This window comes from Bos grunniens, chromosome 9 (assembly GCF_055505025.1).
Source record: "Bos grunniens cultivar Pamir isolate PY7600 chromosome 9, Bosgru_T2T1.0, whole genome shotgun sequence".
NCBI lineage: Eukaryota > Metazoa > Chordata > Mammalia > Artiodactyla > Bovidae > Bos > Bos grunniens.
The window spans coordinates 84,782,746-84,808,405 of NC_141173.1; the positions used below are offsets into that span (position 1 = coordinate 84,782,746).

The 25,660-nt window shown below is 41.4% G+C and overlaps 1 protein-coding gene across 1 annotated transcript in view; it reads left to right on the forward strand.

Moving 5' to 3' along the window:
• Window positions 1–3,803: 3,803 nt before the first annotated feature.
• Window positions 3,804–25,660, forward strand: part of RAB32 (RAB32, member RAS oncogene family) — a 31,089-nt gene continuing 9,232 nt past the window's right edge. Inside the window, exon 1 of the mRNA XM_086316624.1 lies at window positions 3,804–4,208. Within this exon, the coding sequence (XP_086172750.1) occupies window positions 3,956–4,208 (253 nt within the window). The 5' untranslated portion in view covers window positions 3,804–3,955. The remainder of the gene's footprint in view (window positions 4,209–25,660) is intronic.

Sequence of the window (25,660 nt, forward strand, 5' to 3'; positions counted from 1 at the left end):
ACACATAGTGTGGTATCCAGAATGAGATTCTGTAACAGAAGAAGGGCATTAAGTCAAAACAGAGGACATCCGAATAAAGTATAGACTTTGGTTAATTGTATCAATATCAGTTCATTAGTTGTAACAAACGTACAATATTAACGTAAGATATTAACAACAGGGGAAAGCAGGTATGAGGTACATAAGAACTCACTGTACTATTTTTGAATTTTTCTGTGACTCTAATGCTATTCTAAAATAAAAAGTTTATTAGAAAACTTAATAGAGATATGTTGAAAACCTCCTCTCAAAAACTGGGTTTTCCTACGCCTCCATTTTTATTCAAAATTTTATTGGCAGCCCTAGTCAGTGAAATAAAATATGAAAAACAATACGTATGATTGAAAAGTAATAAAAAATATGTTTCTATACATAGAAAATGCAATTCTATAAAATTTTAGAATTATCAGGGTCTTTGAACCTAAATTCATTCTACACAAATAAACTTTATTTTTATAAGCCAGCTACACACAAGTTATGACCAACCTAGATAGCATATTGAAAAGCAGAGACATTATTTTGCCAACAAAGGTCCATCTAGTCAAGGCTATGGTTTTTCCGGTGGTCATGTATGGATGTGAGAGTTGGACTGTGAAGAAAGCTGAGCGCCGAAGAATTGATGCTTTTGAACTGTGGTGTTGGAGAAGACTCTTGAGAGTCCCCTGGACTGCAAGGAGATCCAAGCAGTCCATTCCGAAGCAGATCGGCCTTGGGATTTCTTTGGAGGGAATGATGCTGAAGCTGAAACTCCAGTACTTTAGCCACCTCATGAGAAGAGTTGACTCATTGGAAAAGACTCTGATACTGGGAGAGATTGGGGGCAGGAGGAGAAGGGGATGACAGAGGATGAGATGGCTGGATGGCATCACTGACTCAATGGACGTGAGTCTGAGTGAACTCCGGGAGTTGGTGATGGACAGGGAGGCCTGGCGTGCTGCGATTCATGGGGTTGCAAAGAGTCGGACACGACTGAGCGACTGAACTGAACTGAACACACAATTCAAGACCTCTGCATATGACTGAAAGATATTAAGACCTACATAAATGATAGATATACCATGTAAATATTTTTGAAGACTTAGTTTTTAGTTCTCCTCACGTTGATTTAGGGACTCAATATAATTCCAATGCAAGTCCCAGCAGGCATGTTTGTGAACAATGAGATGCTGCTTCTAAGCTGTATATGGAAATGCAAAGGAACAAGCAGGGCTATAACAAAAAACCTGAAGAAGAATCACAGTATAACTAAGGCAGGTGAGGGCTTCCATGGTGGCTCAGCGGTAAAGAATTCACCTGCCGTGCAGGAGACCTGGCTTCGATCCCTGGGTCTGGAAGATCCCCTGGAGAAGGAAACAGCAACCCACTCCGTTATTCTTGCCTGGAGGATTCCATGGACAGAGGAGCCTGGTGGGCTGTAGTCCATGGGGTCCCAGAAGAGGTGGACGTGATTTGGCGACTAAGCAACAACGACTAAGGCAAGTAATTGGTGTAAGCACAGGCGTAGATTAATGGAAGAGACGAGAGTGCAGAGACAAGCCCAGTGTTACATGACCGTTGGGATTAAGCCTAGGGCGGCACTGCGGAGGAACGAGGAAAGGGTGGTCTTTTCAGTAAACAGCCCTGGGTCCACCGGTTATCCCCATGGTAGACAAATGCAACTTGGCATTACTTTCATATTTTCTTTAGAGTAGGCCAGCTAATTAGTGTAGTTTTTGTTGTTCATCCAATGATTACTTGCTAAATGGCATTTTCCTATTTTATTCATAAAACGTATAACTATCTGAATTATTTTACTTATTTGCTTTTTAATTATCTGTCTTGTTTCCAGTATTGCATAAAGTCCTTGAGAAAAAGAATTTCCTCTGTTCTGCTCAAACCAGTGTACTTGGAATATCTAGAACATTGCTTGGCACCATCAGAAGCTTTTTAATAAATAAGTGAATTCATTAACCTGCCAAGGAAATTTGGAATGAAGATAGCAGGTAATACCTTGATCTGGCCCTTGAATGTTGAGACAGAGTTTACTTGGGAGAGCCTGCGTGCTAAGTTGCTTGAGGCATGTCTGACTCTTCACAACCCTATGGACTGTAACTCACCAGGCTCCTTTGTCTATGGAGATTCTCCAGGCAAGAATACTGGAGTGGGCTGCCATGCCCTCGTCCAGGGGATCTTCCGGACATAGGGATTAAACCTACATCTCATGTCTCCTGCATTGGCAGGCAGGTTCTTTACCACTAGCGCCACTTGGATAAACCTTTGGAAGAGCCTGAGGTGGGGTAAAGGTTTGGAATGTATTCCAGATGGGGAGTGTAGTACATACCAAATGTGAGTAAATGTGAGAGGGTATTACAGGGTGACTTTCTAAAGAGGCCATCCCTCTAGGCAGTAAATGGAAATGTTTGTTTAAAACAGAGTTTTATTTATTCAGTCACAAGACTCAGAATCTCTTTGGAGATGGGCCGTGTGTAATCTGTTTTAACAAACCCTGTTCACTTAAAATTGAGAACCACCAGATCCAAGCCATTATTCTTCCTTTAGCTGGGACCACTTCAAATTTTAAATCATTTACATGGGCTTTTTTTTTTTTTAGCACCACAATTCTATTTTTAATGCCAGTGGAAACATAGGAAGGTGAAAGAAAAAAGAAACTCATAAAAATCTATGGCAATCTGTAAGTATGAAACAATATACTGTACTAAGGCAATAAGGGAGAATTTCTCTTTCCTCAAGCTGAAAGGGCTTTGAAAATTGAAATTTTGAAAGGGCTCTCAGTTGAGTGAACATAAAAGCCGCAAGCCAGCTGGCCATAAAACATCTTGAGAGACATAGCCATGATTTTGCAGTAGCTATTCTATTAAAGATTTTATTCCACCTTGACTTAGAAGTCAATTTTAAACCGCCTCCACTTCCGGAAAACATTTTTCAGTGATTGTCAGAGGATAGGCCGAGTGGCAGGCAGGCTTTAGTTTACTTAAGGAAACTACCAGAAGATTTCAGCCCCAGGTGTTTCTAAATATTATGGGGTGGGGGGAAGGACAACCCTCGACTTTACAAACACAGCAGGCAAGGTAAGGCCTTCTATCTTTCTTCTTTTAAATAAAAACCCTCAATACTGTTTTTCAATCAATTCCTAGCATCTATCTCAGTCTCTACCACGGAAACACTTAAAATTAAGACATTCATGGTTTGTTGGGGAATTAAAATAAGATCGTTTTCGTGGCCATGTGTCTTTTCCCTCAGAGTCATCGAAACAAAAGCGTTTTCAGTCCTTTGTCAAGTTCAGAGTCATCCGTCCACTCTTTTTCACTTCTAAAGTGGACCACTGGCGATTAATCAAAGGCAAGGATCTCCACGTGCTAAACTCCCTCGGGGCAGAGCCAGGGAAGGAGATCGACTCCCAGACCCGCGCCTTCCAGGCTGGGGTCCCTCCTGGACGACCCCTTCTCGCCCCTCCGCAAGTTCTAAGGGCTTTCACCACCTGGCTGGGTGGTCTGACCTTGACTCGCCTGGTCCCCCTCGCCGTCGGCGCTCAGCTACCCTCCGCGGCCACCAGGGGGCGGCCGAGCTCGGCGCCGCCGCGAGGAGGGGGGACTGCGGGGAAAGGAAGTGCCGCGAGTTCTGGCCCGGCCCGCGCAAAGCGCAGGCGGCGGCGAGCTGCGGCCTCTCGCCGGGGCCTCCCCCGCCAGGCCAGTCCCCCCCGTGGCCTTTCCCCGCCCCGCGCGGGCTGCCAGCGGCGGCGTGTTCCGGGTCCTGTGACCCGTCAGGCGGTGCGGCAGCGCGGCGGGAAGGGCGACCGGTGTCGGAGAAGTTTCGACGGCCGGCGGGGCTCCCGGGGCGCCGCAAGGAGGGCGCGGCCGGGCGGGGCCCCGGAGCTCGCCGAGAGCGGCCGGCCGGCGGTGCGGGGTCGGGGGCGCTCATGGCGGGCGGCGGAGCTGGGGACCCGGGCCGGGGGGCGGCCGCCGCCGCGGCGCCGCCGGAGACCAGTGAGCACCTCTTCAAGGTGCTGGTCATCGGCGAACTCGGCGTGGGCAAGACCAGCATCATCAAGCGCTACGTCCACCAGCTCTTCTCCCAGCACTACCGGGCCACCATCGGGGTGGACTTCGCCCTCAAGGTCCTCAACTGGGACAGCAGGACGCTGGTGCGCCTGCAGCTATGGGACATCGCGGGTAAGAGGATGGCGGGAGCCGGGGACGTGCGGTGACCCCGAGGCGGGCGGACGGCGGCCTCCGGGCAGGGGGCGCCCGCGGGGTTTCCCCGCCGTCGGAAGCCTGGCGGGGGCGGGGGCGGCGCTCGGCTGCCCTCGGTCTCCTTGCTTCTTTCTCTGTCCTCTGCCAGAACTTGCCTGCCCGAGTGAGTTTGAAAGTAAGGGACTAAACCACCTGGAAAGATGGAAGGGGATGCTGGACTCCAGGGGGAATCAGCACAGTGGAACAGGCTTTGGTAGTCGAAGAATTTAAAAGCAGAACAAGATAAATAAATGCGTAGAGAAAATAACCCTGGTTAGACGCCTCAGCTCGGGCTTTGAAAAGCTCTGGTGTTTTTAAGAGATAGGAGGCCCTCTTCTTTGGAGCTCTCACCTGACCAGAGGTGAGAAGGCCACGGAGGCTTTTCCCGAGTTTTAATTCTGAATCTTGACGAGGAAGAGGGAGGGGAAGGGGCTGGCTCCTCTCATTCGCTTTAACATATTACAGATAAGAACAGAGGTTCAGAGTGGTTGAACGACTTACCCAAAGTTACACTCCTAGTTAGGGACACCCCCGAGACTAGAAACCAGGGTTTCTTTTCAGAAGGGTTTTCATCATCCACCTTGAGTCTGAGACCCTTCCTTGGGAGTGAAACCCCATTCTTTGTAGCCATCCTCGCATTCCTAGGGCAGGCCACTCAGGCAAAGATTTGGGAAAACTTCTCTTGAAACCTTATGCTCCTCTTCTCCCCCTGAACCAACACCTAGCCCCACTCCTGCCTCTCCACACCCAATATATAATATTATTTCCTGGCATTTGCTTTCCATTGTCATTTTGGAGCAGTTTGAGGAGGGTACAGATTCTCCTTACTCTACTGTATGAAAACTTGAACTCTGGCTGGTGTGGTGGGTTGGATGTGTGCATTTAATAAGCCATTAACTTTGGGAAAGTTGAAATATGGAAGTGGTACCAGGAATTACCTTGTTCAGTCATTGTGAGTGTTAAGCTCAGTCTGCCTTCGAGATGGGGGCATGTTCAGGGTTAAAGAGACCATCCTTCATCCTCCACTTGTATGACTGAAGCCTGTAAAAGGTGTGGTCACCCAACTGGTGAAGAGTCAAGGACCCAGGTCTGTCTGCTGGGTACTGCTCTTTTCATCAACAGCTTATTACATATGAGATGATATTGAAGAAATATCACATATATACTTATTTATTTAAGACTAGGCTTCTCTACCTCTGATAGGAAAATAAAGTGATGTATGTCACCTCTAAGAAAGGGGGAATAGTCAGCCTTTGGGCTCAGCTTGTTTTTTTTTTTGGTTACAGAAAACCAAATGTTCGTTTGAAAAGTTTTGAAAAGTCATCTTTTGAAGCCAGAGGCTTCCTTTCGAAACACTTCCTGCTTTTTCACAGAGCACTTATGATAAGAGTATTTCTCCTTGACAAAGTCATGGATTCTAAAGGTTGCCTTACCATGTGATAATCATTCTACCAAAATCTTCAGTGTAGCCGTGAATTTCCATGAAGATGATTTTAAATCTCTGCCTAGGAGAATAGTTGAGTTTGCTTTATTCTTCATGTAAAATAGTGTGGTGTTTAGCAATTAAATTGTGATTGGGTCCTTCTGCGGGTAAATAAAAGATTTTTTTTATGGCACAGTTGTGTTTTTTTAAGCTTCAAGGAAAAATGTTTATATTTGGAGACTTGGGAAAGCAGAAGCATGAGTTAGAGTTTTCTTCCTCTTTTTCATCCTGCTTAACCAGACCTATTTTACTAGGAGGGGAACGTATTCAGTCTCTACCAGACTCTGGTACATATCGGCCTAGGTGGAATTTTCTTGTAGTTTTGCTTAAATCCAAAGCTTGACCCTTTCCAGGAAGGAGAGCAAACCTTTCAGAATCTCCAAAAGGGATTCTATCCAGCAAGTACACACCAGCAATGAACAAGATTAGAGGTAAACTTATGAGATGATTGGAAATTATAAGGTTCATCTTTTAAATAAGGTTTTCAGTATATAAGGAAACTAAGAGCAAAAAATAATGTGGCTTTAACTTAAGGTTTAGGGAGCTCTATCATTAACTCTGTCATTAACAAACCAAAGTTTGGTTTGAATATTTGAGCTACTAGTGAATCCTGGCTCATACCATTTGAATTAAGTAGTCATGATGTAATGGAGGCAAAGTGAAGGTCACTCCAAATAGTTCCCCATGGCTAAACATATTTGCTTTGTGTAGCAACAAAGTTGAATCATATTTAATTCTCAAAGGGGGGAGGTATTCCTTGATTGCAAAATAGTAGGTGGAGCTGGCCACTCGACATGACTAACTTAAGGTGTGCTGTATTACTGGTTAGACTTTTGTTGCTGCTCTAGAAGTGGGAAAGGTGTAAAGAAATTGTGTCAGGTCGCTGTACTTGAAAGCTCCAGCAAGCATAACAGGCAGGAATTACCCAAATGTTTTCTGTAAATGTAGCCAAGCATTTTAAGCTAAACTCTTCAAATTGAGAACCATAGTGACTCATGGATACAGGCCTTATAAATCCTTATTAAATCAAATGAATGCAGCTTTAAAGTACAGATGCAATTTTACACAATTTTGTGTTAGGCAATTCCTTTCTTTTACTTCATATCTGCTTTGAGACTGCTTCTCAACACATTACTGAAATATACTGAAATATTGAAGTCTTTGATAAGATTTTAAAGAGAGAGTTTAGTAAGTGTATATACTAAATTAGGATGCAGTATCTGATCTTCCTTTTAACATGTATTATAGATGAATGAGTATTTGGCTCACTACTTATTATAAGCTTATTAGCAACTGTAGAATTTTCCAAGTAGGCTGAATGGCTGGTCCAGGCTAAATCTTTTTTTTTTTTTTAAGCTTGTCCATTAAGATCTAGTATAATTTAGTCTGCATGCATTCATTGCAGTGATTTGCTTTCATAGGGAAGGCAAAATTTTATCTCTACCTTCTTAGAATGTTCAGCTGGTCCGGAGAATTAAATTAATGTAAGATTAATAGCAGAAATTTATTTGAAAGTGAAAGTTGCTCAGTCACGTCCAACTCTTTGTGACCCCTTGGGCTATGTAGTCCATGGCATTCTGCAGGCCAGAATACTGGAGTGGGTAGCCTATCCCTTCTCCAGCAGATCTTCCCAACCTAGGAATTGAACTGGGGTCTCCAGCATTGCAGGCGAATTCTTTACCAACTCAGCTATCAGGGAAGCTTTGTGTGACACAAGAGCCCTCATAAGGAAAGGAAGAACCCCCAAAAGTACAAAAATATAAATGCTTTTATACTAGGTTGAACAAAGGCAGCTGTGGAAAAATAACCAAACTCTGTGGGATGCTAAAGGAAGATAAGAGCTATTTTAACAAGATCTGCTTCTGCAGAATTCTCTCAGTTTGATCCTCTCTGGTGATGAGCGCAGTTCCTTCCTTCCTTATGGGGAGGACATCTTTCACATGGGAGTTTTATCTCCTGATTTAAGGGAGAAGAAGGGGAGGTTGGAGTACCCATCTTGCCCTTGTTTTTCAAGTGCCTTTAGTTCAAATAATACTTATGCCACAGTGGCATTAGAGTAGGCAGGGAGCCTATTCTACTGCTTTTCAGTTTTTAGTATCAAAATTTCTTTATAAAAATCTGAGTAATACTCCTTTGGGCCAGAGAACAAATCAGAAACAATGTACTCTGAAATTCATGTAAATATGATTTATTAGAGCATAAAATTCATGCTTGGAAGACCTTATAAGTTATATAAACCATACTTAGATTCACTTTTGAGCCATACTTAGATTCAGTTTCGAGTTTTTTGATTCCCGTCTGAAAATAAAATGTTGATCTTGTCTTTCTTGTTCTCTCTCGCATATTGCCAATTGCTGTAACTAGTGGTCTCTTCTTGATTTCTTTGATAATGCTCCAACTCTTCATGAGCAAGAGTTTTCTTGACCTTCAGAGTGTCTATCGGTCAAGGATTATTAATGTTCAAGTTTTTTCTAAATATGAAGAAGCAGTTCTTTGAGGAATTAGTCTCTGTTATATGTAGTCTCTTAGTCCTACAGTGACTTTCATAGGGCTTATTGTGGGTCAGTTACTTAATAATTCATTTAAAAGGATTGAAATAAACTCTTTTATTACATCTGACTTGTACAGTCTTGCCATCTTCAGCCTTATTCTGGCTCAGTTTTGTGCTGAATTCCAAGCAAAGCCTACTATCCCATTTTACATCTTCAAATCTTCCTTATTTCGTAAGCCCTGAAACACCTTTGGGTTCCCTGGTCTGGACTGTGCTTTCACAAATGCCCAGACAGGAATTTCAACATAACAGCATATCTGTGTAACTGACATGAACAAAATTTACCTGGTAATGTTGTGCCTGTTGCCTTTCCTTCTTTTGAATGTGTTACCATTCTTAATTAGCCTCAGTTAGCCCAGGTACGGTAAAAGTTGCTCAGATTAGAGGTACAGAGAGCCAAGTTCTGATAAGAAGTACTAAAACTTGATTTGGCTGCAAGCCATTTGCCTAATCAGTCTATTGTTTGAATAGGATTAAAGGCTTTTAGAAACCCTATGGTGTAAATGCAGGGAGGTGTGGTGTGGTAAGCTGACCAAGAAAACACAGGTACTCCATGGCACAGGTCTCATGTCTCTAATAGCAGAGTGGATTTTTGGTAACATAAGAGTGACATAAACTTTTGTCTTAATTTGCAAATGTTCTGGTCAGCCCTGTTTTGGAGCATATGACTCCTATTTCATACCTCTTGTAATCATTACCATCTCTTTATGTCATCAGTCCAGAATTTCTAGTTCTTACACTTAATTATGAAGCATACTACTTCCAAGGCAGACACTTTTTGATTGGCTGCATCTCTCTCTCTCTCTTTTTTTTTTTTTTTAAATTTGGAAAGACTCTCAAAACTGTGGACTTCTCTGAAGTTAATGAAGCTATTTTATTGGTATTTGGTGTAGAGCACACCCTGGAAAACAAGGTAATAATTGCAGCTGCTTGTCTGGACTAGTCTGTGATCTCACAGATTAAACCCGTATGCCATGCATTATTCCAGAGGTGCAGTATTATTTTCAAATACATCTTAGGAATTTCAGCCTTATGTATATGGTATTCTGACCTTCCAAAATGGCAACCCACTCCACTGTTCTTTCCTGGAGAATCCCATGGACGAAGGAGCCTGGCTGGCTACAGTCCATCAGATTGCAAAGAGTTGGGCATGATTTATTGACTAACAGCTGCAGCAGCAGCATCCTGACCTTCCAGCTTTCTTAAGCTTTTGATATGTAAAGTTCAGTGATTCTTCTTCTTTAAAAGATATTTTTATTTTGTATTGTGGTATAGCCGATTAACAAACAATGTTACCATAGATAGCTTCTTATTCCCTTTTAACACCTACTCAAGGTTTTGTTTTTATTCAAGTGAAATGAGATCACCACATCAGGAGACAATTGCCGTTAAAAGAGATAGTTTGTTACTGATAGTTCCCTATAGGAAGGACCATGGACCACACAGGGAAGCACCAGGGTCATTTAGGAGGCAGAAGGAGCTGGGAGAAAGCAGAGCAAGGGCTAGAGCCTTTTTTGTGATTTTTGAAGAAAGGAAAGGACCTCGCAGCATAGGCAAGCTGAGCAAGCTTAGGATTGGATAGTTTGAAAGATTTCAGTTTGCTGAGGTCTATAGGGATGGTCCCTAGTTGTCTCAGACCTAGACTGCAAGAGCCTGACCAAAGAGAGCAAGTAGAGAAGGACTCAGGACTGATTGGTTTGCATATTGAAGACGCGCTCTCAGCAAGTTGTTTGCTTTAATAACTAGACAACCCTGGGCGGGGGGCACAGTCCAGTCCCTCCCCTGGTCTACAAGGCCCCAAGGTCAAAGTAATCATAAAATATATTAAAAAAAGAAAAAACCCTGATGAATACATATTTCTAGGCACTTATTAAAATGGACTAAGGAATGAGAAAAAGTAATCTTCCAAAGAAAAAAACTTTGAAGGCCTAAGATTTGAGTCCAAAAATAGCGTATCCTCAAAACAGTGAGGATTTCACACTTAATCAACAATTAAGTAGTAGAGAGTGGGCTCAGTCGACAAGTTTAAGTTGCACTATGGCTGTAGAGACCTTCTCTTGGAGGAAGAGATGGTGAAAAAGTGCTGACTTATGTGAGGAGATTTCTGGAGGTGAGATAAATGATCAAGAAAAAGGTGTTAAGAATTATATTCAATTATATTTTCAAAAGAGCTTTTTGCACTTTTTACAGTCACAGAGGCTAAAAACATGTGATTTCTCCACTCTTATTTTGAGAGCAACAAACCACACAAAAATAAATGGATCAGATCAGATCAGTCGCTCAGTCGTGTCCGACTGTTTGCAACCCCATGAATCGCAGCACGCCAGGCCTCCCTTGTCCATCACCAACTCCCGGAGTTCACTGAGACTCATGTCCATCAAGTCAGTGATGCCATCCAGCCATCTCATCCTCTGTCGTCCCCTTCTCCTCTTGCCCCCCAATCCCTCCCAGCATCAGAGTCTTTTCCAATGAGTCAACTCTTTGCATGAGGTGGCCAAAATACTGAAGTTTCAGCTTTAGCATCATTCCTTCCAAAGAAGTCCCAGGGCTGATCTCCTTCAGAATGGACTGGTTGGATCTCCTTGCAGTCCAAGGGACTCTCAAGAGTCTTCTCCAACACCACAGTTCAAAACCATCAATTCTTCGGCGCTCAGCCTTCTTCACAGTCCAACTCTCACATCCATACATGACCACAGGAAAAACCATAGCCTTGACTAGACGAACCTTTGTTGGCAAAGTAATGTCTCTGCTTTTGAATATGCTGTCTAGGTTGGTCATAACTTTCCTTCCAAGGAGTAAGTGTCTTTTAATTTCATGGCTGCAGTCACCATCTGCAGTGATTTTGGAGCCCAGAAAAATAAAGTCTGACACTGTTTCCACTGTTTCCCCATCTATTTCCCATGAAGTTATGGGATGGGATGCGGAGGTTTAGTTTAAGGCTTTGTGTTGATCTTTCTGACAGGAGATCTTAACATTCTTTTCTTCCTCATTTTTTTCACTCATGTCTATCCAGATATTTTCCTTAAGTATTTTCTGTAGTGATTTTTGATTGCTTTGAAATTAAGCTAAATATATATTGGGTGTTTTGGTGTTGTTTTTTGTTTTTAGTGTGACTGTATGGGACTTGCTCCATCAGACTCATCTGAGGTGCTTAAATATATCTTCCTTAGCATCAGCTATAAGCAGGCTGGCTTCATCTGTCAAACATGCCCATAAATCATGGTTTAACAAGAAAAAAGTTAAGTCCCTCACCTAGTAAGTGTGTGGTTGAGCAGTTCACAGCTGGTGAACAGAATCATTCATTCTTCATGGACCAAAGCTGACATTTCAGCACTCAGCTACTCCCTGGCTGTATTCTTTGCCTTTCTGGTCCAGTCAGACACCCATGCCTTTTTGCAAGGGCAGCTGGGAAATCTAGGGCTTTTTCTGTTTGTTTTCAAACTGGACACACTGCTTCCCCAAATAAAATTCTGTGAAGGGGATACTAAAGAGGCAATTAGCAATATTCCACGCTTAACAAGTCAGAGTTCCTAGGGAGAGGGCCTGGAAGTGTGTAATTTACCAGACACCAGGGGTAATCTTTCCCAGGTGGCACTAGTGGTAAAGACCCCACCTGCCAATGCAGGAGACATAAGAGACACAGGTTCGATCCTGGGTAGGGAAGATCCCCTGGAGGAGGGCACGGCAACCCACACCAGTATTCTTGCCTGGAGAATGCCATGGACAGAGGAGCCTGGTGGGCCACAGTCCATGGGGTCACAAAGAGTCGGACACGACTGAGTGACTGAGCACACACAGCATGGGTGATCTGATTCGCTCAAGTTGAGAACAGTGGTTCTGTCTTGCCTGTGCTGTCCATTGCCAACAGACCTATCCTCTGTTCACTCCACTGAACAAGTCTGCTGCTCCCCGGGTTCCTTGACACCCACCGTTCCTGGCCCCTAAGTTCCTGTCTGTTTTGCATCACCCGCTCCTTATCTCTGTTGCTGTCTCAAGAGGTGATGTAAGGAGACAGGATAAATCACACGACAGAGATGGGCCATGTCTTGCTCTCACTGAATGCTGTACTTAAGAAAGGAAAAAGCCAATATCTCGAACTTCCAAAACTATTCTGACTTTGGACACAAACCAAAAAAATACTTTGATTTTATTTCTCTCTTTAAATTGATTAAAGTCAGATGTTCTTTTTACAGTCACCACAGAAGATGTAAATAGTTGAATAAAAACAGACCTTACACTGTGACCTAAATACCACAAAAGCTTGCTCTTCTCTAATTAGCAAAGAGAAAAATCCCGTTCCTGATGTTGCCATCTCAAAAGGAGTTTGTTTTTCTTTTAGTTTAGGTATTTTTTAACTTTATTTTTCTGTGTTCAGTTTTGTTACTCTCTTGCTTGACAGATGGGTTTGATCTCAACCTCAAATAGTGGTGGCATGGGCACAAACGGTATTTTATACATGATGTAAATAACAACTTTGCCTCTTCCCCTATAATGCTTTTTTTTCCAAGTGGAAATATATTTCCAGATATAAGCATAGAATCTCAGAGGTAGCAAGTTCTGGTAAAAAACCCTTCATGTAATCACAGTTAACATTTATGAAAAGCTGCTTTCTAGTCACTGTCTCTCAATTTACTTTTTTAAAATTGAAAAGTAATTGCTTTACAGCACGGTGTTTGTTTCTGCCATACGGCAGCATGAGTCAGATGAGTTCAGTTCAGTCGCTCAGCCATGGCCTATTCTTCGCAACCCCGTGGACTGCAGCACACCAGATTTCCCTGTCTATCACCAACTCCTGGAGCTTGCTCAAACTCACACCCAATGAGTTGGTGATGCCATCCAACCATCTCATCCTCTGTCATTCCCTTCTCCTGCCTTCAATATTTCCCAGAATCAGGGTCTTTTCCAATGAGTCAGTTCTTCCCATCAGGTGGCCATAATATTGGAGTTTCAGCTTCAGCATCATTCCTTCCAATGAACACCTGGGTCTGATCTCCTTTAGAATGGACTGGTTGGATCTCCTTGCAGTCCAAGGGACTCTCAAGAGTCTTCTCCAACACCATAGTTCAAAAGCATCAATTCTTCGGTGCTCAGCTTTCTTCACAATCCAACTCTCACATCCATACATGACCACAGGAAAAACCATAGCCTTGACTAGACGGACCTTTGTTGGCAAAGTCTCTGCTTTTGGATATGCTATCTAGGTTGGTCATAACTTTCCTTCCAAAGAGTAAGCATCTTTTAATTTCATGGCTGCAATCCCCATGTGCAGTGATTTTGGAGCCCCCAAAAATAAAGTCAGCCACTGTTTCCCCATGTATTTACCATGAAGTGATGGGACTGGATGCCATGATCTTTGTTTTCTGATTTTAGTTCACTGATCCTAAAATGTCAATGTTCTCTCTTGCCATCTCCTGTTTGACCATTTGCAATTTACCTTGATTCATGGACCTAACATTCCACTTTCCTATGCAATATTGTTCTTTATAGCATTGGACTTTACTTCCAATACCAGTAACATCCACAACTGGGCATTGTTTTCACTTCGTCTCAGCCCCTTCTTTCTTTCTGGAGCTATTTTTCCACTCTTCTCCATATTGGGGGGCTACCGACCTGGGGAGTTCATCTTTCAGGGTCAGATACAGGTACACATATGTCCCCTCCCTCCTGAATCCCCCTCCCGTCTCCCTCCCCCAACCCCACCTTTCTAGGTCGTCACATAGCACTAGACTGAGCTCCCTGTGTCACACAGCAAATCCTACTTGCTATCTGTTTTACATATGTTAATACATATGTTTCTGGGGAAATTACAGTTGAGTAAACTGAGACTCAATAAGGTTAAGGGATTTCCTCAAGGTCTGTATACCTGTAACTTGCAGAGTTAGGGTATGAATCCAGAGATTTCTGATTGCAAAGATTTTATGGTCATGTTATATTATCTTGTCTTTCTGCTTTACGTATGATAGAAAAGAAAACCAGACAAATGAATGGCGTTGTATAAAATCACATGACTCCTTTTACCTTCTTCATGGTACAATATTAAAATATGAAATTCAGTTCATTATTGAATCCAGCCTCATATGGTGCTAATTTGATGCATTAGCTTTTAGACCTGTTTTATTTGAGGGTAATACAGTCATTTTTTTATGAAAAATTGTGTAAACAAGTCGGGGGGAATGGGTTTTTAGTTACATTGTTTTATTGGTCAGTATTATGGTAATTTTTAATTTTTTTTTAATTTTTAAAACAATTTTTTTTTCTTTGTGCCATTTTTAAAATTTTATTTATTTTTTTTAATTTTTTAACTGTACAATATTGGTTTTGCCATATATCAACATGAATCCGCCACAGGTATACACATGTTCCCCATCCTGAACCCTCCTCCCTCCTGCCTCTCCATACCATCCCTCTGCGTTGTCCCAGTGCACCAGCCCCAAGCATCCAGTATTTTTTTTTTTTTTACTTTACAATATTGTATTGGTTTTGCCATACATCAACATGAATCCGCCACGGGTGTACACGTGTTCCCAGTCTTGAACCCCCCTCCCACCTCCCTCCCCATACCATCCCTCTGGGTCATCCCAGTGCACCAGCCCCAAGCTTCCTGTATCCTGCATTGAACGTGGACTGGCGATTCGTTTCTTATATGATATTATACATGTTTTTTAATGTAAGGAATTTTTTTTATCTTCTAACAATGCCTATACTTTTAGCATGTTAAATATTTAAGTGTGATTCTGGGGCACATTTATAAGGGCTTTATAAAGTAGTAGTATAAAAAGTCATTAAATAGATGCCCTAAAAATGACAAAACCTATGTGACTATGAATTGTAGCTTCTTACGTATAAAACCTAAGACCCATTATGACATCACCATATTATCTATATCAAGCTATAAAATTTTTTAGTGGCTAGATAAATATCTTTCTAGAACCCGTGACTGGACTTATATTTTGGCTAGATCTTGATCTGTTACCCACCAACCACACAAGCATGTTAAAAATGCTTCATCTCTGAAATGCATACTGAACTTTAAGGATGTGTTTTTAAAGAACTTTATATGCACTCACTAGAAACTTCATTTTTGCCCAGTCACCTTAAGCAAGAACATGTAGCTCAGTAATTCTTGTTTGTTGTTTAGTTGCTAAGTCGTGTCCGACCCTTTTGCAGCCCCATGGACTGTAGCCCAGGCTCCTCTGTCCATGGGATTTCCCAGGCAAGAATACTGAGTGGGTTGCCTTTTGATTCTCCAGGCAAGAACACTGGATGGGCGGGATGGATGGATCTTCCTGCTCCAGGGATCTAACCTTATGTTCCCTGCATTGGCAGGTGGATTCTTTACCACTGAGCCACCTGGGAAGCCCAATAATTCTTAATGAGTGGGAAAGGATAAGCATTTATACTTGGAAATCTAAGCACTGATTGTCTTATTGCTCTGGTTTATTTTTCATTGTGTGACTTATATTTTGAATTTCAAATAACATTTAGAGATATCTAGATTTTTTGGCAAATGGGCACATGAACATAAAGTATTGAGACACACATTGAAAAATAGTGATTAAAACCATACAGAAGGCGTCTCTGGCCTGTATTTCTGATAAATGTTCAAAATTTTTTTTGCTTTCAAATCTGAGAGCAGATATTTCCCTTTAGAAAATTTGCCTACACTAAAAAGAGAGAAGGCAAGCCATTTTGTGATTTTCTTTTCCTTGATTAGAATACATATTCTTGGAAATGTATCAAGTTGTCTCAACTCCTTCTCAAAGTCATTAGTGTTGGGTACTTGAGATATTGGGGAAGCATTTTAATCCTTTTGCCAACATGTGTACCTTACAGGTCATCATCCATTAGAGTATGTATTACCAAGTTGTGCATCTTTAAATGTCTTTGAGCCTAGATGACTAGCACTGTCCTCTTTTTTTCCCTTTCTCATTGCCAACATATCTAGTTATAATCAGGGTTCCTTCCGCTAGAGAAGGAAGTAACACAGCTTTTTAAAGGATAACACATTTTAGAAGCCATTTGGAATATTCAGGCAATATGCCCACAGCAATATGGTTGAAAAAGCCTGTCCCCAGTATCAGCCTAGCTAATGAACTCATCAGTGAGGCATGTCCTTAGCTGCTGTGGTCAGCCACTCGGGGACACAGAGCAAGCCTGTAACTTTTGTGGCAGGGCTGTGTGTCCTTGAGGAATGTCTTTCCCAGGCTCATGCTGCTTTGGATCTATTTGGAGACATGGGGCCATGGGGAGCAATGTATACTCCAGAAAATCCTTGGCTACCAGATCAGGCAGCACACTGGATAAGACATCAACCTAAGACACTTGAGTAATGTTGTCTCGCTGAGATTTTATTTTCTCATCTTTAAAATAAGGGAGGTTGGATGAGATAATCTGGAGCATCATCTTCTAGTTTATAATCTTGTCTGTTAGAGTATCAGAAAAGCATAAAGTAACGCCTCTCCTTCCTGTAAGAGGAGATTACAGCTCTGGTCTAGGAAGGTGGTGTTTATTGCTCAGAGTTCTCCCCACCGTGTCTGTACTACTACTGCAGACCATGTAAGAGGAAGATCTCCCAGGTTCTGCTGAGTTTACATATTGGTGTACACTTTCACTCCACACACACACACACGCACCATGAAACAAGATACATGCAGCTGTCTTTACATTTAATAACTGCATACTTTCTCCTCTAACCGGTCCGCTTCCATCACAGGACACAATCAGGAGCATTCAGCATGCAGCATGGCAGAAATGTCCTGCTTTTATTTATGTACTTGTGGAAAGAAGAGTCCTAGAGAATAATAAAAATTTCTTAGAATAAACTTAAAATGGTTGATTGGCTGCCCTCCAAAATTAAAAAAAAAAAATGTTACGATTCCATGGATTTCTAATGCAATTCTAGTTAGCATGACAGTCTTACCTATTAGCCCTTATTGATCCTTTAGCCCTTATCTGAAGCTAGGAAGGGCTGGCTTCTGCAGTGCGTAAAAGGGGAAGTAGAACACCTGTTTCTCCTAGTGATGACTCAGTGCTTCTGGGAAACTGCCTCCAGCAGTTAAAACTTAGCCTTTTAGTCCATGGATGGTGAACATGGCTCTGACTCGGCTGGCTGCCCCCAGGGGCATGCAAACTGAAAGTCACAGCATGAAAGTAAAGAAATAAAGTTTATGAAGATATTGTATTTTCATAGTATAAGCATTTGAAAGGCATTTTTTGATAATGTATCTTTCAAAAAGACTAGTAAGATTAGCGTGCCCACTTCAGTGAATGGCATCCCCTTGTTGAATACCATAATATGCTCTTTGTATCTCTGATTACACCTAACACATCATGGCATCACTTGGTTTCTTTCCTCGGATGGACTGGGAGTCTTGGGATCCTATTCATTGTTTCACCAGTGTCTAGCACAGTGCCTGGTACATAGGAGGAACCTAATACATATTTTCTAGTTGAGATCAAACCTAGCTATAAGAGGTAAAAAGATATTTGGGAGTTGTACCAGTCGAGATAGGCTAGGTTGTGGTAGGGTGCCAACAGCCTTAAAATGAGGAAGATCCCCTGGAGGAGGGCGTGGCAACCCACTCCAGTATTCTTGCCTGGAGAATCCTATGGACAGTGGAGCCTGGCGGGCTACAGTCCATGGGGTCCCAAAGAGTCGGATATGACTGAGTGACTGACACACTTTCACACTCTTTCTACATGTCCTTGGGAGGGAGAAGAAGTGGGGGGATGGTGAGGAATGTGAGGGTGGTTTTTCACTGGAGCCCCTTGAAGACCCAGGCTAAAAGAGGCCCTACCATCTGATACCATCACCTCAAAGTAGGGGTAACCTTGCTGCCACCCGACAAGTGATTCTGCTGGGCAGGGACACTTCTGTCCACATTCCATGAATACAGCTGGTTTAGTCCGGGCAGGACAGTATGGTCCTCCATGTATTCAAAAGTGGAGGAAAATGGATTATTCGTGAACATTAGTTGTGGTTTCCACTGGACTCCTTTGTTTTAGATAGTAATAAGGGGATAGCTAAAATTACCCAAGGAGCAGTCATAACAAAGATACAGGCTGCAATTCTTATTCTTGTAGGAAAGTTTACTTTCCTGCTTAACAACCGAAAGAGTTTAGCAACCCTGTGCATTTAAACCTTGAAAACAACAGAGCTAAATATAAGTTTCACCTTGTTCGATTTTTGGAGAACAGTTCTGTTAATTTTATGTTAAGATTATTATTCTAGATGAACTTCTTTTATCTTTCTTCAGTCCCTAATTCAATGACACATGTTTTAGAAACTTTTATTTTTCACTTGTCTTTACCAGTTCAGGAAGATCTCTGAAGCACTTTTGAATTTTTTAAAAAAGAGATTATGAACCAAGTACAGTGGAAGTATATTTTTCTTATTCTTTTGGAGAATAAGCTACTCCCATAAATGCATGGGTTTGGCCTTTTGATGGTGGGTCATTTACATTTGATCCCCGTTGCTGTCTTCTGGATTTGGTGATTGCAGAATTGTCAGAAAATCATTATAACATTAAAATTATAGCATAGTTTTCTGATATACAACGTAGAATTCTGATACTCTAAAATATCAGAAGTGAGAGCTTGGAGGAACTTTGATGATCTCTAAAGAATTGATGCTTTTGAACTGTGGTGTTGGAGAAGACTCTTGAGAGTCCCTTGGACTACAAGGAGATCCAACCAGTCCATCCTAAAGGAGCTCAGTCCTGGGTGTTCATTGAAAGGACTGATGCTGAAGCTTAAACTCCAATACTTTGGCCACCTCATGCGAAGAGTTGACTCACTGGAAAAGACCCTGATGCTGGGAGGGATTGGGGGCAGGAGGAGAAGGGTATGACAGAGGATGAGATGGCTGGATGGCATCACCGACTCGATGGACATGAGTTTGAGTGAACTCCGGGAGTTGGTGATGGACAGGGAGGCCTGGTGTGCTGCAATTCATGGAGTCACAAAGAGTTGGACACAACTGAGCGACTGAAATGAACTGAACTGAAAGGTCTCTGAAGACAGTTGGCTGATTTAAACAGACAACATTATTTCCTGGGGTAGCTTGACTGTCGGGTGCTTGATATTTGATTCTGTAGGATGGTTGTACTTTTCTCAGGTTTATTTTTCTTTGCAACCCATTTTCACCACTTTGAGGTAAAACACTTAACTACCTAATAATTTAAGGCTTTGCCATGTGTGAAAGTGAACTCATTAGTTGTTCAGTCGTGTCTAACTCTTTGCACACTATGGACTATAGCCTGCTAGGCTCCTCTGTCCATGGGATTCTCCAGGCAAGAATACTGGAGTGGATTGCCAGTTCCTTCTCCAAGAGATCTTCCTGACCTAGAGATTGAACTCACGTCTTCTGCATTGGCAGGCATATTCCTTACCTCTGAGCCACCAGGGAAGCCCAGTGATAGTACTTAGCTGGTATTTATTCAGTGGTCACTTATGGACCTGGCGTTTTACACTCTTTGAACTTAAAGTATAACCTACAAAGTTAAGGGAGAAGTTAAGGGTGTACCTTCATGAATTTTATATACTACTCCTAGTAAAGGTATAGACTGTCCCTAAACCCTTAGCACAGAAATCATTAAACTATTTTTGTAAAGTTCCTGATAGTAATTATTTTAGGCTTTGTGAGCCATTTACTCTCTATTGCAACAACTCATCTCCACCATTATAGAATGAAATCAGGCATATAATATGTAAATAGATGAGGGTGATATTCCATTCCTATTGATATATGGCAAAACCAATACAATATTGTAAAGTTAAAAAATAAAAAAAAAAAAAGATCTTTATTGAAACTCATCAGGGAATTTGGGCTTTTTGAGCATGAGTTGCCTTGTTGTCCTTGCTTGGCCCTTAAAATAAACCCTTCTCTGCTCCAAAAAAAAAAAAAAAAAAACCCACAACTTTATTTAGCTAAGTTCTGCCAAACTCAGCCCTAAATATACTCCCAGGCAGGCATTTTACATTTAACTTCCCAGTGACCATATATGAGGTAGGTATTTTTTATAGCTTTATTGTGATATAGTTGACATAGAGTAAACTGTACAATTTTATAAGTTTTACACTTGGGAAATATCACCATTGTCAAGATTGCAAGCATTTTTTATCATTTGAAATCTAATTTCTCTAATCCATTGCCCGCCCTTGTCCAACATAATCAACTGATCTGCTTTCTCTTACTGTATTAGTGTAGTTTCTAATTTTTTGGTATTTGATATAAGTAGACTCACAGTATCACCTCCTCCTCCTCTGGCCTGGTTATTTTGACTCAGCATAATTATTTTGAGATCCATCCATGTTGTTACATTTATTCATAATTTGTTCCTTTCCTTTTTATTGTTGAGTTGTGGTCCATTGTATGAATATACCATAGCTTATTCATTACTATATGAATAGACATTTGGGTTGCTTCCAGTTTGGGGCTGTTAAAAATGAAGCTCCTCTGAGCAGTCGTGGGCATGCCTTCGTATAGATGTGTGCCTTCATTTTGTTAGCAAATGCCTAGGAGTGGGATGGCTTGGTTGTATGCTAGATATATGTTTACATTTTTGAGAAAGTATCAAATTGTTTTCCAACATGGTTACACTATTTTTAAGTATTATTCTTACCAGCTGTGTATGAGAGCTCCAGTTGCTCCACAACTTCACCAGCACTTGGTATAGTCAGACTTTTTCATTATAGCCTTTCTTGTGGGTATAAAGGATCAGCTCAGTTGTGGTTTAAACCCAGTGATTAATAATTTTGAGCATCATTTCTTTTGCTTATTTATCATCATATAAATTCTTGGGTAAAGTGTTTTAATATTTTGCTTATTCTATCAAATTGTTTTTTGTTCTCTTATTTTGGAGTTCTGAGAATTCTGTATATTCTAAGTATGTTTTTTAAATCAGATATAATATATATGTACTTTTTTCTCCCAGTTTGTGCCTTTACTTTTCATTTGCTTAACAATGTTGTTGTTTGGCCTTCTGAGTCCTGACTGACTCTTTGCAACCCCATGGACTGCAGTACATCAGGCTTCCCTGTCCTTCACTATCTCCCAGAGTTTGCTCAAACTCATGTCCATTGAGTTGGTGTTGCTGTCCAACCATCTCATCCTCTGTTGCCCTCTTCTCCTACTGTCCTCAATTTTTCCCAGCATCAGGGTCTTTTCCAATGAATGGGCTCTTCGGATCAGGTGGCAAAGTACTAGAGTTTGAGCTTCAGCATCAGTCCTTCCAGTGAATATTCAGAGTTGATTTCCTTTAGGATTGACAGGTTTGATCTCCTTGCAGTTCAAGGAAGTCTCAAGTGTCTTCTCTAGTACCACAGTTCGAAAGCATCAATTCTTCGACACTCAGCTTTCTTTATGGTCCAAATCTCACATCTGTACATGACTACTGGTAAAACAAACAAAGGTCTGTCTAGTCAAAGCTATGGTTTTTCCAGTAGTCATGTATGGATGTGAGAATTGGACTACAAAGAAAGCTGAGCACCAAAGAATTGATGCTTTTGAACTGTGGTGTTGGAGAAGACTCATGAGTCTTCTTGGATTGCAAGGAGATCCAACAAGTCCGTCCGTCATAAAGGAAATCAGTCCTGAATATTCATTGGAAGGACTGATGCTGAAGCTGAAACTCCAATACTTTGGCCACCTGACGTGAGGAACTGACTCATTGGACAAGACCCTGATTCTGGGAAAGGTTAAAGGCAGGAGGAGAAGGGGACACCAGAGGATGAGATGGTTGGATGGCATCATCAACTTGATGGACATGAGTTTTAGTTAGCTCTGGGAGTTGGTGATGAACAGGAAAGCCTGGTGTGCTGAGGTCCATGGGGTCGCAAAGAGTCAGACATGACTGAGCAACTGAACTGAACTGGTAAAACCATAACTTTGACTATATGGACCATTGTTGGCAAAATTAATACACTGTCTAGGTTTTTCATAGATTTCTTCCAAGGAGGAAGTGCCTTTTAATTTCATGGCTGCAGTCACTGTCTTCAGTGATTTTGGAGCCCAGGAATATAAAGTCTGTCACTATTTCCACTTTTTCCCCCATCTATTTGCCATGAAGTGATGGGACTGGATCCTATGATCTTAATTTTTTAATATTGAATTTTAAGCCAGCTTTTTCACTTTCCTCTTTCACTTTCATCAAGAGGCTCTTTAGCCCTCTTCTCTTTCTGCCATTAGAGTGGTATCATCTGCGAATCTGAGGTTATTGATATTTCTCCCAGCAATCTTGATTCTAGCTTGTGATTCATCCAGCCTAGCGTTTCACATGATGCACTCTGCATATAAGTTAAAAAAGCAGTGTAACAGTATACAGCCTTGACATACTCCTTTCCCAATGTGGAACCTCTCCATTGTTCCATGTCCAATTCTAACTATTGCTTCTTGTCCGGCATACAGGTTTCTCAAGAGGCAGATAAGGTAGTCTGGTATTCCCATTGCTTTAAGACTTTTCCACAATTTGTGTGATCCACACAGTTAAAGGCTTTAGCGTAGTCAATGAAGCAGATGTTTTTCTGCTTGCTTTTTCTGTGATACAACGGATGTTGGCAATTTGATCTCTGGTTCCTCTGCTTTTTCTAAATCCAACTTGTACACTTAGAATTTCTTGGTTCACATACTGCTGAAGCCCAACTTGAAGGATTTTTAGCATTACCTTGCTAGCATGTGAAATGTTCCCATTTGTACGATAATTGAAACATTCATTGGCATGGCTTTTCTTTGGAATTGGAATGAAAACTGACCTTTTCCAGTCCTGTGGCCACTGCTGTTTTTTCCAAATTTGCTGACATATTGACTGCAGCACTTTGATAGCATCATCTTTTAGGATTTGGAATAGCTCAGCTGGAGTTCCATCCTGTCCACCAGCTTTGTTTGTATCTGGGCTTCCCTGGTGTCTCAGTTGGTAAGGAATCTGCCTGCAATGAAGGAGACCCAGATTTGATCTCTGGGTCCGGAAGATCCCTGGGAGAAGGGAATGGCCACCCACTCCAGTATTCTTGCCTGGAGAGTTCCATGGACAGAGGAGCCTGGCAGGCTACAGTCATGGGATCGCAAAGAGTCGGACACAACTGAGTGACGAACATTATTCTGTTAGGTCGTTGCTGTTTCTGTCCTTTACGTTGCCCATCTTATCTTTGCATGAAATGCTTAACAGTGTAATTGGCACCGTTTAGACTTGTCATATATGGTGGTGTTAGAAAGCACACTGTCTGCTGTGAGAATGTCAAGGAGGATTGAATCCTGGCCCTGGAACTGGAATGGGTATTTTTTTTTAAATTTTATTTTATTTTTAAACTTTACAATATTAGTTTTGCCAAATATCGAAATGAATCCACCACAGGTATACCTGTGTTCCCCATCCTGAACCCTCCTCCGTCCTCCCTCCCCATACCCTCCCTCTGAGTCGTCCCAGTGCACCAGCCCCAAGCATCCAGTATCGGCATCGAACCTGAACTGGCAACTCGTTTCATACATGATATTATACATGTTTCAATGCCATTCTCCCAAATCTCCCCACCCTCTCCCTCTCCCACAGAGTCCATAAGACTGTTCTATACATCAGTGTCTCTTTTGCTGTCTCGTACACAGGGTTATTGTTATCATCTTTCTAAATTCCATATATATGTGTTAGTATACTGTATTGGTGTTTTTCTTTCTGGCTTACTTCACTCTGTATAATAGGCTCCAGTTTCATCCACCTCATTAGAACTGATTCAAATGTATTCTTTTTAATGGCTGAGTAATACTCCATTGTGTATATGTACCACAGCTTTCTTATCCATTCATCTGCTGATGGACATCTAGGTTGCTTCCATGTCCTGGCTATTATAAACAGTGCTGCGATGAACATTGGGGTACACGTGTCTCTTTCCCTTCTGGTTTCCTCAGTGTGTATGCCCAGCAGTGGGATTGCTGGGTCAAAAGGCAGTTCTATTTCCAGTTTTTTAAGGAATCTCCACACTGTTCTCCATAGTGGCTATACTAGTTTGCATTCCCACCAACAGTGTAAGAGGGTTCCCTTTCCTCCACACCCTCTCCAACATTTATTATTTGTAGACTTTTGGATTGCAGCCATTCTGATGTGTGAAATGGTACCTCATAGTGGTCTTGATTTGCATTTCTCTGATAATGAGTGATGTTGAGCATCTTTTCATGTCTTTGTTAGCCATCTGTATGTCTTCTTTGGAGAAATGTCTATTTAGTTCTTTGGCCCATTTTTTGATTGAGTCATTTATTTTTCTGGAGTTGAGCTGTAGGAGTTGCTTGTATATTTTTGAGATTAGTTGTTTGTCAGTTGCTTCATTTGCTATTATTTTCTCCCATTCTGAAGGCTGTCTTTTCACCTTGCTAATAGTTTCCTTTGTTGTGCAGAAGCTTTTAAGTTTAATTAGTTCCCATTTGTTTATTTTTGCTTTTATTTCCAATATTCTGGGAGGTGGGTCATAGAGGATCCTGCTGTGATGTATGTCGGAGAGTGTTTTGCCTATGTTCTCCTCTAGGAGTTTTATAGTTTCTGGTCTTACGTTGAGATCTTTAATCCATTTTGAGTTTATTTTTGTGTATGGTGTTAGAAAGTGTTCTAGTTTGATTCTTTTACAAGTGGTTGACCAGTTTTCCCAGCACCACTTGTTAAAGAGATTGTCTTTAATCCATTGTATATTCTTACCTCCTTTGTCAAAGATAAGGTGTCCATATGTGCGTGGATTTATCTCTGGGCTTTCTATTTTGTTCCATTGATCAATATTTCTGTCTTTGTGCCAGTACCATACTGTCTTGATGACTGTGGCTTTGTAATAGAGCCTGAAGTCAGGTAGGTTGATTCCTCCAGTTCCATTCTTCTTTCTCAAGATAGCTTTGGCTATTCGAGATTTTTTGTATTTCCGTACACATTGTGAAATTATTTGTTCTAGCTCTGTGAAGAATACTGTTGGTAGCTTGATAGGGATTGCATTGAATCTATAAATTGCTTTGGGTAGTATACTCATTTTCACTATATTGATTCTTCCAATCCATGAACATGGTATATTTCTCCATCTATTAGTGTCCTCTTTGATTTCTTTCACCAGTGTTTTATAGTTTTCTATATATAGGTCTTTAGTTTCTTTAGGTAGATATATTCCTAAGTATTTTATTCTTTCCGTTGCAATGGTGAATGGAATTGTTTCCTTAATTTCTCTTTCAGTTTTCTCATTATTAGTGTATAGGAATGCAAGGGATTTCTGTGTGTTGATTTTATATCCTGCAACTTTACTATAACCATTGATTAGTTCTAGTAATTTTCTGGTGGAGTCTTTAGGGTTTTCTATGTAGAAGATCATGTCATCTGCAAATAGTGAGAGTTTTACTTC